This window comes from Canis lupus, chromosome 5 (genome assembly GCF_011100685.1).
Source record: "Canis lupus familiaris isolate Mischka breed German Shepherd chromosome 5, alternate assembly UU_Cfam_GSD_1.0, whole genome shotgun sequence".
In the NCBI taxonomy this organism is placed as follows: domain Eukaryota; kingdom Metazoa; phylum Chordata; class Mammalia; order Carnivora; family Canidae; genus Canis; species Canis lupus.
In genome coordinates this window covers 40,493,917-40,509,356 of record NC_049226.1, presented here as the reverse complement: position 1 = coordinate 40,509,356, position 15,440 = coordinate 40,493,917, and the positions used below count along the sequence as shown (strand labels likewise).

General features: G+C 35.8%; 1 protein-coding gene and 1 pseudogene across 3 annotated transcripts in view; one reads left to right on the top strand and one right to left on the bottom strand.

The window, feature by feature from the left end:
- The window catches only part of AKAP10 (A-kinase anchoring protein 10), an 85,580-nt gene that overhangs the window by 38,832 nt on the left and 31,308 nt on the right, over positions 1-15,440 (bottom strand). For all 3 annotated transcript variants that reach the window (XM_038537029.1, XM_038537030.1, XM_038537028.1), the window contains exon 5: positions 776-874. In XM_038537029.1, coding sequence (XP_038392957.1) covers positions 776-874 — 99 coding nt within the window. The remainder of the gene's footprint in view (positions 1-775; positions 875-15,440) is intronic.
- Positions 2,915-3,207, top strand: LOC106558819 (annotated as a pseudogene).

The following is a 15,440-nucleotide window of genomic DNA, read 5'->3' as shown; positions in this document are numbered from 1 at the left end:
TTTAATAAAAACAAACCACTTTCATCTGTGATTACAGGTACACCTCAGGTCCTTCTGATACAACATAGTAAAAACTTATAAGTTTTTTATTTTACTATGACCTACAGAGAAATAGATTTATGTTACACAGTACACACAAACGTATATGAATTTTGATGAAAACAATGTCCTGAAATGATGTCTGTTTGTCTTTATTACTGAATCTTTGATATTTCTATTCTAGTCTTTTTTTTTTTTTTTGGCAGGAAAATGAGGTCGCAAGAGGAGACTGGTCTGAATTTACAGTTTGAAAAACACCACAAACAGCACACTAGTTAATGTGTAGGGATCTATTTCCAAATCCCAACTCTGCCATGTCTGAGTTGTGTTACTTTGGGCAAATGATTTACCCTCTTGTGCTTCCAATTCCTCATTTATAAAATAATAACTGTATATGCTATAAGGTTCTTTAGAAAGTTAGAGTTTATCCATGGAAAGTGCCTACAATGCTGTCTTGGACACAGTAAGTACTCAATAAATGTGTGCTACTATTCTTTTCATGCTGCTGTTGTTAACTGAGTCAAAGTCTAAGAATTTGGTTCCAACATATAACAGAAGAAAATTTTAAGTGAGCTACAGTTGATATAATAAAGTGCTCTGAAAACAGACTAGGAAGGGATACACTGAATTCCATGTTCATAAAAAAAATCCTCGTGGTTAAGCAAAACAACCCGCACTATTATTATTATTTACTTATTTATTTATTTTTTTTGCCAGAGCTTCAAGCACTGCTTACCTATGATGTCATTTCTCATTGCTTCTGTAATTGGTATTGGTTTAGCAGCATCTGGAGATATATATTTGGTAAAAGTATTCACTGCATCTTGTTCTATACCTGCAAGGGAAGGAGACAACTTCAAAATTCAAAGAGAAATTTGGGAAAGTAATGGACTATAATCATGAACAGCAGGGCTGTTTGCTGTAGGACCAAGCACACACACAAATACATACACATGTATTATAAACATATATAACAATATATTTAGGACAAAAAAAGGCTCTAGCATGTTACATTTTTACTCTTTGTGGAACACAGTTATATGTGAATTCCCTCCACTACACCTCATCTAAACTAAGAAGCTCCTTAAACAGTAATTATTTCTGCATGTTCTCTTTCCATGTCTCCTCTCCAAAGTCTCAATCTAATGGACTTGCACAGCAATATAAGAGCAAGGGCTCAAAAATTATTTATAAATCTACAATCAATTAAAATATTTTACAAAATGATTTCACGTTCATAAATATATCTGTTAACTTTCAACAACCTTAGAAAGTTAAAACAACAAATCTCGAACTTTTTAGTCTCAGGACTTCTTTGCAATCCTAATAAAAGAGCTTTTGTTAAATCTGAATTTTATCTATAGATATTAAGATATTAGAAATTAAAAAAAAAAACAAGAAAAATGACTGATTCTGTTAAAATTAACAATATCAAATCTTCCTTAACATAAACAACATGTTTTAGGAAAAAAAAAAAAACTATTTTCCAAACTGAAAAAGAATTAGCAAGAAGAGGGCATTATTTTACATTTTTGCAACGCTGTTTGTCTTGATAGGAAACTGCTATATTTTCATATCTGCTTTGGCATTCAATCTGCTATGCTATTTTGTGTTGGCTGAAGTTTATTTTGATATGGTGATGTAATAATAAATACACACACACACACACACACACACAGTCTTCATCCTGGTTCCTGGTACAGAGCTTCTAAAACCCTGGAGATCCCTGAATATTAAGGGTAAGAAGAGCATATTTTGTTATTCATAAGTCCCTTTCAACCACAGGAAAGTTTATGGTAATGACTTGCAGAACAGAGCTGGTTGCCGAAGGAACAAACCAGGTGATTACAGCATTGGAACTTTCAGCTCTACTCCCCAACTCTAAGGAGGGAAGAAGAGCTGGGGATCCAGTTAATCACCAACGGCCAATAATTTAACCAATCATGCCCATGTTATAGAACCATAAAACCCCTGAATGAAGTAGTTCAGAGAGCTTCCCGGTTGGTGAATGCATCCATGTGCTGGAAGGATGGCATACCTCAACCCACAAAGACTGAGGCTTCTGCACTTGGGATCCCTCTTGACCTTGCCCTCTGCATCTCTTTACTTGGTGGTTCATTTGTATGTTTTATAATGTGCTTTATAATAAAACAGTAAATATAAGTAAAGTGTTTCCCTAAACTCTGTGAACTAATATAAGATTACTGAATACAAGGAGAAGTTATGGAAACCCTGGATTTATAGCTGGTTGGCCAGAAGTACATGTGATAACTTGAGACTTGCAGCTGGCATCTAAAGTAGGGGGCAATCTTGTGGACTGAGCCCTTAACCTGTGAGGTCTGTGCTAACTTGGGGAGTTAGTGCCAGAATGAATTAAACTGTAGAACCCCAAGTTACAGAGAATTGGAGAACTACTTCGTGTGGAAAACCCACACATTTGGTGTCAGAAGTGTTGTGAATAGAGAAATGGTTTTATCTATATATTTTTTAAAATTTATTTATGATAGTCACAGAGAGAGAGAGAGAGAGAGAGAGAGGCAAAGACATAGGCAGAGCGAGAAGCAGGCTCCATGCACCGGTAGCCCGACGTGGGATTCGATCCTGGGTCTCCAGGATCGCACCCTGGGCCAAAGGCAGGCGCTAAACTGCTGCGCCACCCAGGGATCCCTGGTTTTATCTATATTAAGAAAATCTGGCCTCAGATATGCAGAGATGGGAAAAGGGAGTATTTTAACAGCTTTTTAAAATCACTGTGAATATACTCTTCTTTGATATTACACCAAAATTTGACAAATGGCAGTTTCTTAAAGGTTAGTTAGAATGTGGGAAGTGGACCTCCTCTTCCAGTCTCTTTGGGGTCTGGCACAGAAACAAGATGACGAAGGGGATGTCACTGTTCAGAAAGCGTTGCAATAAGATGCACACGTTGTGCCACCACTGTGGCTCTAAGGCCTATCACCTTCAAAAGTCCACCTGTGGCAAGTGTGGCTACCCTGCCAACTGGAAGAGAAAGTATAACTGGAGAGCCAAGGCTAGAAGACAAAATACCACTGGGACCGGTCGAATGAGGCACCTAAAATTGTATACAGCAGATTCAGGCATGGATTCCGTGAAGGAACAACACCTAAGCCCAAGAGGGCAGCTGCCGCAGCATCCAATTCATCTTAAGGATTTCAATGATTAGTCAAAATAAACATTCTGGTTTAAAAAAAAAAAAAAAAAAAAGAATGTGGGAAGTGCAAGCCAGATCAGTGAACTTATCGGTTACATTAAAATCCAGTGGTATATCTCCCCCTTTAGTAAGTAGATCTTTACATTCATGATTTTATGACATCATGTATTTTTTAATATTTTGGAAAATACTGGTTCACTGACTTATGCAGACCTTCCAAATGTTGATACACTACATCAGAGAATGTAAAAAAAAGAAATCGCATCATTAATATCACCAATCATCTTATCAGAACACACTTAAAAAAAAAAAGATTTATTTATTTACTTGAGAGAGAGCAAGCATGAGAGGGGAGGAGGGACAGAGAGGCACAGCAGACAAGACCTGAGCCCAAGGCAGACGCTTAACTGACTGAGCTACCTAGGTGCTCCAGAATACTCTTTAAAGTTGTCAAAGCACAGGGTGGTAAATATCAGTTTTTCAAAATTCTAATTTTCACTTTAAAAGCTTACATTTTACCAAGGGCAACAAATACTATCAGCTGTTTTCCTTGAAATGACAAGCTCACTTCATTCATTTCCAAGAAAACATCTGGCAATTCCCAAGCCACAGTCATTCTTTGGAGTAAAAATGGTATTCCATTAAAAAAAAGAGCTAATTGAGGGGCACCTGGGTGGTTTAGTTGGTTGAGTGTCTGACTCTTGATTTCAGCTCAGGTCATGATCTCAGGGTCATGAGACTGAGCCCTGCATTGGGCCCTGTGCTCAGTGTGGAATCTGCTTCAGATTCTCTCTTGCTCTCCCTCCCATGCATTTTCACTCTCATATAAATAAATAAAATCTTAAAAAAAAAAAAAGTAGTTAATTGAGTTCACAAAAACAATCAAATATGCATGTACTTTTCCTTAAAACAAGTAGTATGCTTGTTTATGCGTACTTCCCAATTCACCATACATATTAAAAAAATTATATACCTATGCTGTGATGAGCACTGGGTGTCTTTCAGAAGTAGTGATCACTAAACTGACATCTGAAAATAATATTACATTGTATGTTAACTAACTGAACTTTAAATAAAAAACTCAATAAAATAAAAACATTTAAAAAAATTTATATCTTTTTAAAAAATATTTTATTTATTTATTCATGAGAGACACAGAGAGAGAGAGGCAGAGACACAGGCAAAGGGAGAAGCAGGCTCCATGCAGGGAGCCCAATGTGGGACTTGATCCCTGGACTCCAGGATCCCGCCCTGGGCCAAAGACAGGTGCTCAACTGCTGAGTCACCCAGGCGTCCCCCAATTTTTTTTTTTAAAGAAGAGATTATTATCCCTATTTTTATAGAAAAATACTTATGTGCAAAAGAATAAAATGAACTATTTGAGTTAATAAAGTGCTGGAGAGAGGATGGGGCCAACGAGAAGCAAAACAGTTTTTGATGTGACTGAAGATGTTATCAGCTTAAAACAGATTGCTGTAAAAGTCTTTTATGTACGTCCCATGGTGACCACAACAAAAATGCCTATGGAAGATATGCAAAAGAATGAGAAAGGAATCAAAGCATGTCACTACATGAAAACAAGGAAATACAAAGGAAGACAGCAAGAGAGGAAAAGAAGTAAAAAGGCCTAGAAGCCACTCAGAAAAACAATGAGCAAGATGGCAACATAAATCCTGCTCTATCAATAATAACTTTAAATGTGAATGAATTAAATTGCCCAAAAGACACAGAGACTGAATGTATTTTTAAAATAAAAAGAAATCAAGATCCTACTACATGATGCCTATAAGAGACTCAATTTAGATTTAAGGACACACAAAGGCTGAAAGTGAAAGGATGGAAAAAGATATTCCATGCAAACAGTAACAAAAAGAGCAGAGAGAAGGGGACTAACCTTGTCAAAAGGGGACTAACTTTAAGTCAAAAACTGTCACAAGAGACAATGATAAAAGGGTCAATCTACCAAGAAGATATAACAATTATATATACCGCAACATTAGAGCCTCTAAATATACAAACACTGACAGAAGTGAAGGAAGAAATAAACAGCAAGACAGTAACAGACTTCAATGCCCCATTTTCAGTAATGGATATAGAACATCCGGACAGAAAATCTGGAAGGAAACAGAGGACTCAACACCACAGACCAAATGGACCTAACAGACTTTTATAGAACATTCCATCCTACAGCAGCAGAATAGAATACACATTTAAATCATTCTCTAGGACAAATCACATGTTAGGTCACAAAACAGGTCTTAAATTTAATAAGACAGAAATCATATCAAGTATCTTTCCCAACCATAATGGAATAAACCCAGAAATCAAAAGCAAAAAGAAAACTGGAAAACTAAGAAATATGTGGAAATTAAACAATACATTCTTGAACAACCAATGAGTTGAAAAAGAAATTGAAAAGGAAGTTTAAAATATGTCTCGAGACAAATGAAAACACAACATATCACAATCTTACGGGATACACTAAAACCAGTATCAAGAGGGACACGTATAGCTATAAATGCTTACATCAAGAAAGCAGAAAAATCTCACAGAACCTAACTTTACACAAGAAACTAGAAATAACAAATTAAGCCCAAGTCAGAAGGAATAACAATTAGAGCAGAATTAAATACAGAATAGAAAAAAACAGAAAAATATATGCAAAATTTGGTTCTTCAAAAAGATCAACAAAATTGACCCAACTTTAGCTAGACTAAAATAGACAACTCAAACAAAATAAAAAATAAAAGAGGATATTACAACTGATGCCACAGAGCTAAAAGTTTCATAAGACACTATTAGAACACCTACTAAGACTGAATCACCAAGAAACAGAAATTGAACACATCTATAATTTGTAAGGAGACTGAATCAGTAATTAAAAATCCTTCTAACAAAGAAAAGCCCATAGCAGAAAGCAGAAAAGCAAATGGCTTCACTGGAGAATTCTACCAAACATTTAAAGAAGAATTAACAATAATCCTTCTCAAATTTGTCCCCCCAAAATGAAAAAGGAACACTTCCAAACTCATTTTATGAGGCCAGCCATTATTCTAATACCAAAGCCAAACAAAGATACTATAAAGCAAACTACAGTACAATATCCCTGATGAACACAGATGCAAAAATTCTCAACAAAACACTAGCAAACAGAATTCAACAGTACCTGAAAAGCATCACACACCATGACCAAGTGGAATTCATCCCTGGAGTGCGAGGATATGGTTTAACATATAAAAATCAACTACAGTGATACACCACATCAACTGAAGTGTAACTATCATACGATCAATTCAACAGATGTAGGAAAAGTATTTGACAAATTCAACACTCCTTCATGATTTAAAACTCTCAACATGCTAGGAACAAAAGGAAATTACCTCGACATAATAAAAGCCATAAACAAAAAACTAACAGCTAACATCATATTCAATCATGAAAAACTGAAAGCTTTTCTTCTTCTAATATTAGGAACAAGGGAAGGATGCCCACTTTTAACACCTCTATTCAACACAGTACTAGAAATCTAACCAAGGCTATTAGGATAGGGAGGATAAAAAGTATCCACATGGGAAAGAAAGCAGTTAAATTATCTCTATTTGCAGATAACTCTATTTTACATGTAGGAAACCCTGACAACTCCACAAAAAACTGATAGATGAATTCAGTTACAGGATATAAAATCAACATACAAAAATTAGTTGGATTTCTATATACTAACAATGAAATATACTTGCCAAAAAGGAAATTAAGCAAGCAATCCCATTTGTAATAACATAACAAAGAATAAAATACTTAGAAATAAACTTAACCAAGGAAGTAAAAGATTTATACACTTAAAACTGTAACACTGCTGAAAGAAATTAAAGAGAGCACAAATAAATGGAAAAACATCCTGTGTTCGTGAAATGGAAGACTTAATACTGGTAAGATGTCACTATCTATTTATTTATTTATGAGAGACACACAGAGAGAGGTAGAGACATAGGCAGAGTGGGAAGCAGGTCCCCCACTCACCCTCCCCCCGCCTCCCTGCAGGGAGCCCAATGCAGGACTCTAAGCAGACCAGGGATCACACCCTGAGCCAAAGGCAGATGTTCAACCGCTGAGCCACCCAGGTGTCCCAAGATGTCACTATCTAAAGTGATCTATAGACTTAACATATCCCTATCAAAATATTAGTGGTATTTTTCACAGGAATAGAAAAAAAAAAAAAAAAACCTTAAATTCACAAGGAACCACAAAGGACCTGAATAGCCAAAACAACCTTGAGAAAGAACAAAGCCAGAGGTAACATCTTTCTTGATTTCAAAATATATTATAAAGCTACAAAAACGGAAACAGTATGGTACTGGCATAAGGGCAGATATACAAACCAAAAGGACAGAACCACAAGGAAATATCATCTCATACCTCTAAGGATGACCATTACCAAAACAAAAGTTAACAAGTGTTAGTGAGATGTGGAGAAATTGGACTCCTCATACACTGTTGGGTAGGAATGTAAAACGGTGTGACTACTATGGAAAACAATATGGAAACTCCTCAGAAAATTAAACATCTTAATAAATTAATAAATGAAACAGTTTAAATCAATAAATACCGGGCTAAACTAAAATAAATGCTTTGGTCCAATTTCTAAAATATTTTGTTAACAAAAGAACATAGAAATGCTTAAAATATCTGCTTTGCTTTTTAAAGCATACCTTTTGGAAACCTGTGAGGCCAGATTACTGGAAATAAAGAACTTTCCTTCAATTACTTGAATGATGCTCAAAATTCCATTTACTCATTTTAGTATTTCACTAAGAAGTTTTAAAATTTTCAAATGGCTAGGACGTGTCTTTTAACTGCAACTAATCCTTAACCACAACAAACCCCAAAATACAAAATACCAACCAACTCCATGAGATGATACACATATATCCGGAACTTTACCAAGACTTTTGAGTAACCAAGATACAAGAGTATTTCATTAAAATGGATATATTTTAGTCACCAATTTTATTTAAAGATTTTATTTATTCATTCATGAGAGGCATGGAGACAGAGGCAGAGATATAGGCAGAGGGAGAAGCAGGCTCCCTGCAGGGGGCCCAATGCGAGACTTGATCCCAGGACCCCAGGATCATGACCTGAGCCAAAGGCAGCTCAACCACTAAGTCACCCAGGTGCCCTCCTTTAATCACCGATTTTAAAGACAAAGCTGTGATTAGCAGATTTAAACACGAACAATGAAGTACAAAAGATAAACATGTAAATAAATAAATTCTTGGGGCTCCTGGATAGCTCAGCTGGTTAAGCGTCTGACTTGGATTTTCAGCTCAGGTCATGATCTCAGGGTCGTGAGATCAAGCCTCGCTTTGGGCTCTATGCTCAGCGGGAAGTCTGCTTAAGATTTTCTCCTTCTGCCCCCATTCCCACCCCAGTGTACTCACAACTCCCTCTCAGTCTCAAAATAAATAAATCTTAAAAAGAAAAAAAAAAAAAAAGAAAAATTCTTCAGACTATAAACTTCACTCAATGGACAAAAATTTTCCTGAATGTCCAGTCTGTGACTATTTATTTCTGAGTCCTTGGTGTCCAGTATGGTACCTGGCATTACATAATAGGCACATAATAAATATCCGTTGAAAGAATAAACATCACAAACATTGGCTGAAAGAATTTACTTGATAAGGTCACACATTTTTTTCCTAGCATTTTAAATTAGCAGCATCTTTATGAAGAAATTTGAAGTCAGGAATTCTTTTTAGTCAGAGGGAAGAGGTCTTGTGATAAAATGGCTTAAAGCAGAGAAGAAAATCAAGACAAGTGGGACTTCAACACAAGGAACACACAAGCCTATTCCTAAAAGACTGCATTAGTCACTCAAAGTGGCTATTAAAGGAGAACATGTATCAACAAAATGAGAAATTAACACACTTATTAATGTCAGCTAAGAAGAATTTATTTTGTTAACCTCCACCTCTTTGCATAAAGATCCTAAAACCAACTTAGTATCTATTTACATGGAAGTACAAAATACCAGTATATCCTAAAAAGGTTATGCAGGAAGAAATTACACATTAATTCTGAGTTCTTAATCTTAATCTTTATTTACAAAATCAACAGGCCATTAAAAATTCCCTCTTTTGGGGATCCCTGGGTGGCGCAGCGGTTTAGCGCCTGCCTTTGACCCAGGATCGAATCCCACGTCGGGCTCCCGGTGCATGGAGCCTGCTTCTCCCTCTGCCTGTGTCTCTGCCTCTCTCTTTCTCTCTGTGTGACTATCATAAATAAATAAAAATTAAAAAAAAAAAAATTCCCTCTTTTGGTAAAAGAAGTTTTAAGGGCATATTAAGAAAGCCCTAGGCCACCTAAGAGTGATATTAGGCAAATACAAAAAGAAGGTTTTTTACAAGAAAGTTTCCACTCAAAAAAAAAAAAAAAAAAAAGAAAGAAAGTTTCCACTCTATGAAAAATGAGAGCTGGAATCAGAAACAGGAGAGTAGGCATTTCTATGCTCCAGAAAACTTCTAAATACAAATATGAGGTGCTGACACAGGGCTACAAACTGTAGCTCAAGAGGTTTTAATGCAATGAAAATAATTATAATAGGAACCAGAGAAGCAAGTGTTAAACCACTATCTTCCCTAATGTATTTGCTTTCAAGGAGAAAATAGAAAATCCATATTCTATGACTTGATTTGAAATTCTAAGGAGTAGGTCAAGATGAAATAAGCACACTCCACCCTATCTCTCCCACAGAATGCAACTACAAACACCAGACGAACTTATCTGAGGACCTGGAAAAGTAAATGGTAGCAGGCAGATAGAGAAAGGAAACCAGAACTTGAAGTACCATCATACTACAGGCAAGTTTCCCCACTTTCTGTTCCTCCAGTATCTCCTAGCCTGGACTCAAAAGCCAACACTGTACAGCCAGATGCTCAAAGGAAAAGCTCCAGACAAGCCCTCTATTTCTGGTCTAAGGAGCAGAAGGCGATGCCTATGGATAACAGAGAGTGAGGGAACCATCCTGGGCTTTTTTGTTTTATCCCTTTCACTCTAGTTTTGGTCCCCAAGTAATACCAGCCTACCAACAGTGGCAATGGCAGGAGCACTCTGGCAGGCTCCAAAATCCCTGTACTTTGACGGAGAAACTGTAGTCCCAAGAGGAAGAGGAGAATCCCTTTTTCTCTTATCCTCTGTCTTCTTGCTGCTTGGAAAGTAAAGCTCCAACTTTTTAGCCCAACAACAAGGAAGATGGGCTCCCCTTGGAACCAGAAGCTGTTAGGGAGACTGTAGAAAGGAGGGAGGTTCGTGAAAAGCTTATCAAGTTGTGTGTGTGTTTCTGGGCTCACACGTGAGCTGAGCATACATGGATTTGACTGTAAGAGCATACCAAAGGGTCTGAGACCTAAACTATGACCTTTTCACTTGTCAGACCTTGTCAGGTCCCAGACTGGATACCAACAGGTACATATACAAGTAAAATCCAAAAAAATGAACAGACTCTGGAACCACAGCCTACAGAGTGCTAGTTGAAACTTGTAGCCTGAACCTAACCTAACAGGATTTAAACATGACTCAGAATTATGTAAGTCAAATTGTCCATAATACAATCCAAAATTAACTGCCATACAAAACCCTAGAAAACTGCATTATCTCACAAAGGAAAAGACAAGCAAGATGATATGGATGCTGGAATTATAGAACATAGATTTTTTAAATTTTGTTTTGCTTTTTAAAGAAGCAATTATAGGGGCGCCTAGTGGCTCAGTCAGTTAGGCATCTGGCTCTTGATTTCAGCTCAGGTCATGATCTCAGGGAAATGGGACTGAGCCCCGCATTGGGCTCTGTGCTGAATGTGGAGCCTGCTTGAGGTTCTTTCACTCCCTTTCTTTCTGCCCCTCCCTTCTCCCCACTTGTGTTCTCTCTCTCTTAAAAAAGAAAAAAAAGGTATTATAACCATGTTCCAAGAAAAGTCAAATACTCTTGAAACAAATGGAAACCTTAGAACCAAAAAATAATACAAACTTAAAATCACTGTAAAGACTCAAAGAACAACGAAATAACAGAGGAAAGAATCGGTGAATCCAGAGGTAATACAAATAGAAATTTTCCAAGCTCAACAACAGGAAAAAAAAAAAAAAAATAGAAAAAAGTACAGCACCTCAAGGACCTGCAGAACAATAACAAGGGTAAAACATCTGGGTCATTAAATCCCCACGAAAAAAAGGAAAAAACTACAGTGACAAAAACAAAATGTGAAAAACAATGGCTAAAAACTTCCTCCCAACCAGCAAAAAAACCCAAACTTTTAAAATCAAGAAGCTCAGTGAACCTCAAATAAGAAGAAACTCAAAGAAATCCATACCCAAACACTATAACCAAATTGCTGAACATTAAAGACAGGGAAGTATCTCTAAAGCAGCTATAAAAAGATGCTAAATAGAGAGTAATGATGATTCTAAGACTGCAGACTTCTACCAAAAACCAGATAGGTCAGAGGCAGTGAAACACCACTTTCAAACTGGTAAAAGAAAATAACTGTCAACTTAGAATTCTCTATCAAGCAAAAAATTACTTCAATCTAAGGAGATTCTCAGATGGAAAACAGCAAGAAAATTCTCCAACAGCAGACCTGCTCTAAAAGAAATGCTAAAAGAATTCTTGAAACAGCGGTAAAATGGTAACAGAAATAATAACTGAATTTTCAGGGATGAAGAACTGCAACAGATACAGCAAATATCTGGTTTAAATGTAATCGACAATTTTTCTTTTAAGTTCTTTAAACTGTGTACAACAGTTGAAGGCCAAAGTCCTAACATTGTGTGATAGGGTTTTCAACAAAAGTAGATGACAACTACATCATGTGAGTGAGGAGAAGGGACCTAGGTGGTACGCTCTACATCCCACTTAACATGATAAAATACTAATTTTAAGTAGACTGTGTATGTAGGTATGTATGTATATGTACGTATGTTGTAATCCCTAGAGAAACCATTAAAAATCTATATACAAAGAGATATAATCAAGAACTCATAAATTCTTTAAAAAAATCCAAAAGAAAGAAGAGAATAGGAAATCAAAGGATGTAAAATAGAAGAAGCAGCAAACAAAAAAATAAAACAGGACACCTAAATCCGAATACATCAATAATTACACTTAATATCACTACATAGGAGTTATGTTAACAAGTATCAGTAATTACATTTACAAATTACATTGTAAATAATATTGTAATTAATTACACAATACAAATAACTACATTTAAAAAATTTTATCAACAAAAAAACCAGATCGTGGGATGCCTGGGTGGCTCAGCAGTTGAGCATCTGTTTACCTTTGGCTCAGGGCGTGATCCCAGTTCGGGGATTGAATCCCACATCAGGCTCCCTGTGAGGAGCCTGCTTCTCCCTCTGCCTATGTCTCTGCCTCTCTCTGTGTCTCTCATGAATAAATAAATAAATACATCTTAAAAAAAGTTAGAATGCATTAAAAAAAAACAACCTAACTCCATGCTGTCAAAAGAAACTCACTTGAAAAATGATAAAGGTAAGTCAAAAGCAATGGGATAGAAAAAGATATACATACACCATGTAAACACCAATCAGATTAAACTGGAGTGGCTACATAAGTCAGACAGCAGATATTTCTGAGCTTAGAACAAGTGAAGCTACTGCAGATAAAGAAGAACATTACATAATGATAAAAGATTTGATTCACCAGGAAGATATAATGACTCTAAATATGTATACAACAAACAAAAGACCCTCAAAATACATGCAAAAATGGGTAGAACTGAAAGTACAGTTGGAAATATCCACAATTCTGGTTGGAGACTTCAACATTTCTCTCTCAAAATAATGGATATTAAAAGCATACAAAATACCAGCAAGGATACAGAAGAACCAAACACCTTAACCCAACTCAATCTAATTGACATTTATAAAAATCTATCGAACAGCAGAATATACATTCTTCTCATTGCATGTGAGATATTCACCAAGACAAACCATATTCTAGGCCATTTAAAAATTTTAACAAATTTAAAAGAACTGAAATCACTCAAAGTATGGTATTTTTTCAAAGTATGTTTTCTGAGCATAATATAATTAAATGAGAAATCAGTAATAAAAAGACAACAGGGTAAAAATTCTCTAAACACCTGAAATTAAACATTTCTAAATAATCATAGACAAAAGAGTAGGACTCAAGGGAAATTAGACATCGAATTTTTGCTCAAAGCATTAGAATTTCTAGTGTGTTGCTAAAACAGTGATTAGAAGGAAATTTATAGCATTACATGCTTATCTTAAAAAAGAACGGTCTCAAACAATCTAAGTTCCTAGCTTAAGAAATAGGAAAAAGAGTAAAATAAATCCAAAGTAAGCAGGAGGAAAGAAGTAACACAGAGCAGAAAATCCATAAAATTGAAAACAAAAAAATAGATAAAAATCCATTAAATCAAAAGCTGGTTCTCTGAAAGAGACAGATTAAACCCCTATATATGTTGCCAAAAAAAAAAGATACACAATTACCTACAAGAGGAATGAAAAAGGGATATCACTACAAACTCAAGATTAAAAAGACAGTAAGGGCATGCTAGATAATTACCTGCCCATAAATTCAGTGATTCAATGAAATTAGTAATTCACTGAAAAGCATAAACTACTAACATTCACTCAAGAAGAAATAGATAACCTGAATAGCCCCCAAAATTAAAGAATTTGAATTCAGTTTGAAACATTCTGAAAACAAAACAAACAAATCCAGGCTCTTGCAAATTCTACGAAACATTTAAAGAAAAAATAAAAACGATTCTACATGATCTCTCCCAGATAATAGGAGAGGTAGGAAAACTTCACAACTCATTTTTGGAGGCCAACGTTACATTGATACTAACACCAGACAAAAGCAGTACAAGAAAACTACAGACCAAATCCATCATAAACACAAATGCAAAAATGCTCAACAGAATTGAGAAAAAATCCAATCTAGCAACATGTAAAAAGAAAAATACACCACAACTAAATGGGTTTACCCTGGGAATGAGTGCTTATTCAAACTTTTAAAAGTCAATAAATATGATCCATCATACTAATAGGCAAAAAAAGGAAAACCACACAGTCCTATCAAACAACACAGAAAAAAAAAAAAACATGACAAAATTCAGCATCATTCATGATTCAAACAACTCTCAGGAAACCATTAAGAGAAACAAACTTCATCAACCTGATAAAGGGCATTTACAGAAAAACCCACAGCTAACCTCATACTTAAAGGTAAAAGACTGAATGCTTTCCCTCCAAGATCAGGAACAAGATAAGAATATTCATTCTCGGGATCCCTGAGTGGCGCAGCGGTTTAGCGCCTGCCTTTGGCCCAGGGCGCGATCCTAGAGACCCGGGATCGAATCCCACGTCGGGCTCCCGGTGCATGGAGCCTGCTTCTCCCTCCTCCTGTGTCTCTGCCTCTCTCTCTGTGTGACTATCATAAATAAATAAAATAAAATAAAGTAAAAAAAAGAATATTCATTCTCACTGATCCTAACGAACATGATACAGAAGTCCTAGCTAGCACAATAAGGCAAGGGGGGAAAAAAAAGACTGGAAAGTAAGAAATAACAGTCCCTATTCATGAACAACATCAATGTCTACATAGAATATCCCAAGCAATCTTGTGATTTTCATAAGGTTACAGAATAGAAGGTTACAGAATACATATAAAACTCAATCATACTGCTAAATACTGGCAATAAAAAAATTAGAAAACAAATTTTTAAAATATCATTCATAACATGGTATCATTCTTGAATATCATTCATAAAACACATGAAGGATCTGTGAGCTGAAAACTACACAATGCTGATGAAAAAAATAAAAGACAATAAAAAGACATTCCACGTCCATGGATTTTAAGACCTAATACAGTTAAGATGTAAATTCCTCCCAAACTGACCTATGGATTGAATACAATTTCAATAAAAATTGCAGCAGGATTTCTTGTAGGTACAGACAAGATTATGCTAAAGATTATATGAAGAAAAAAACAAAACTAGAGACAAAACAATTTGGAAAAAGAACGAACAAACTTGAAGGGCTCCTACTACCCAATTTTCAGAATTACAGTAAAGCTACAGTAATCAAGATAGTGAGTAGTAGTGAAGGAACAAACACATATCTCAACGGAACAGAACAGAGTCCATAAATGCACCTACACAAATACAGCTAAGGTACAA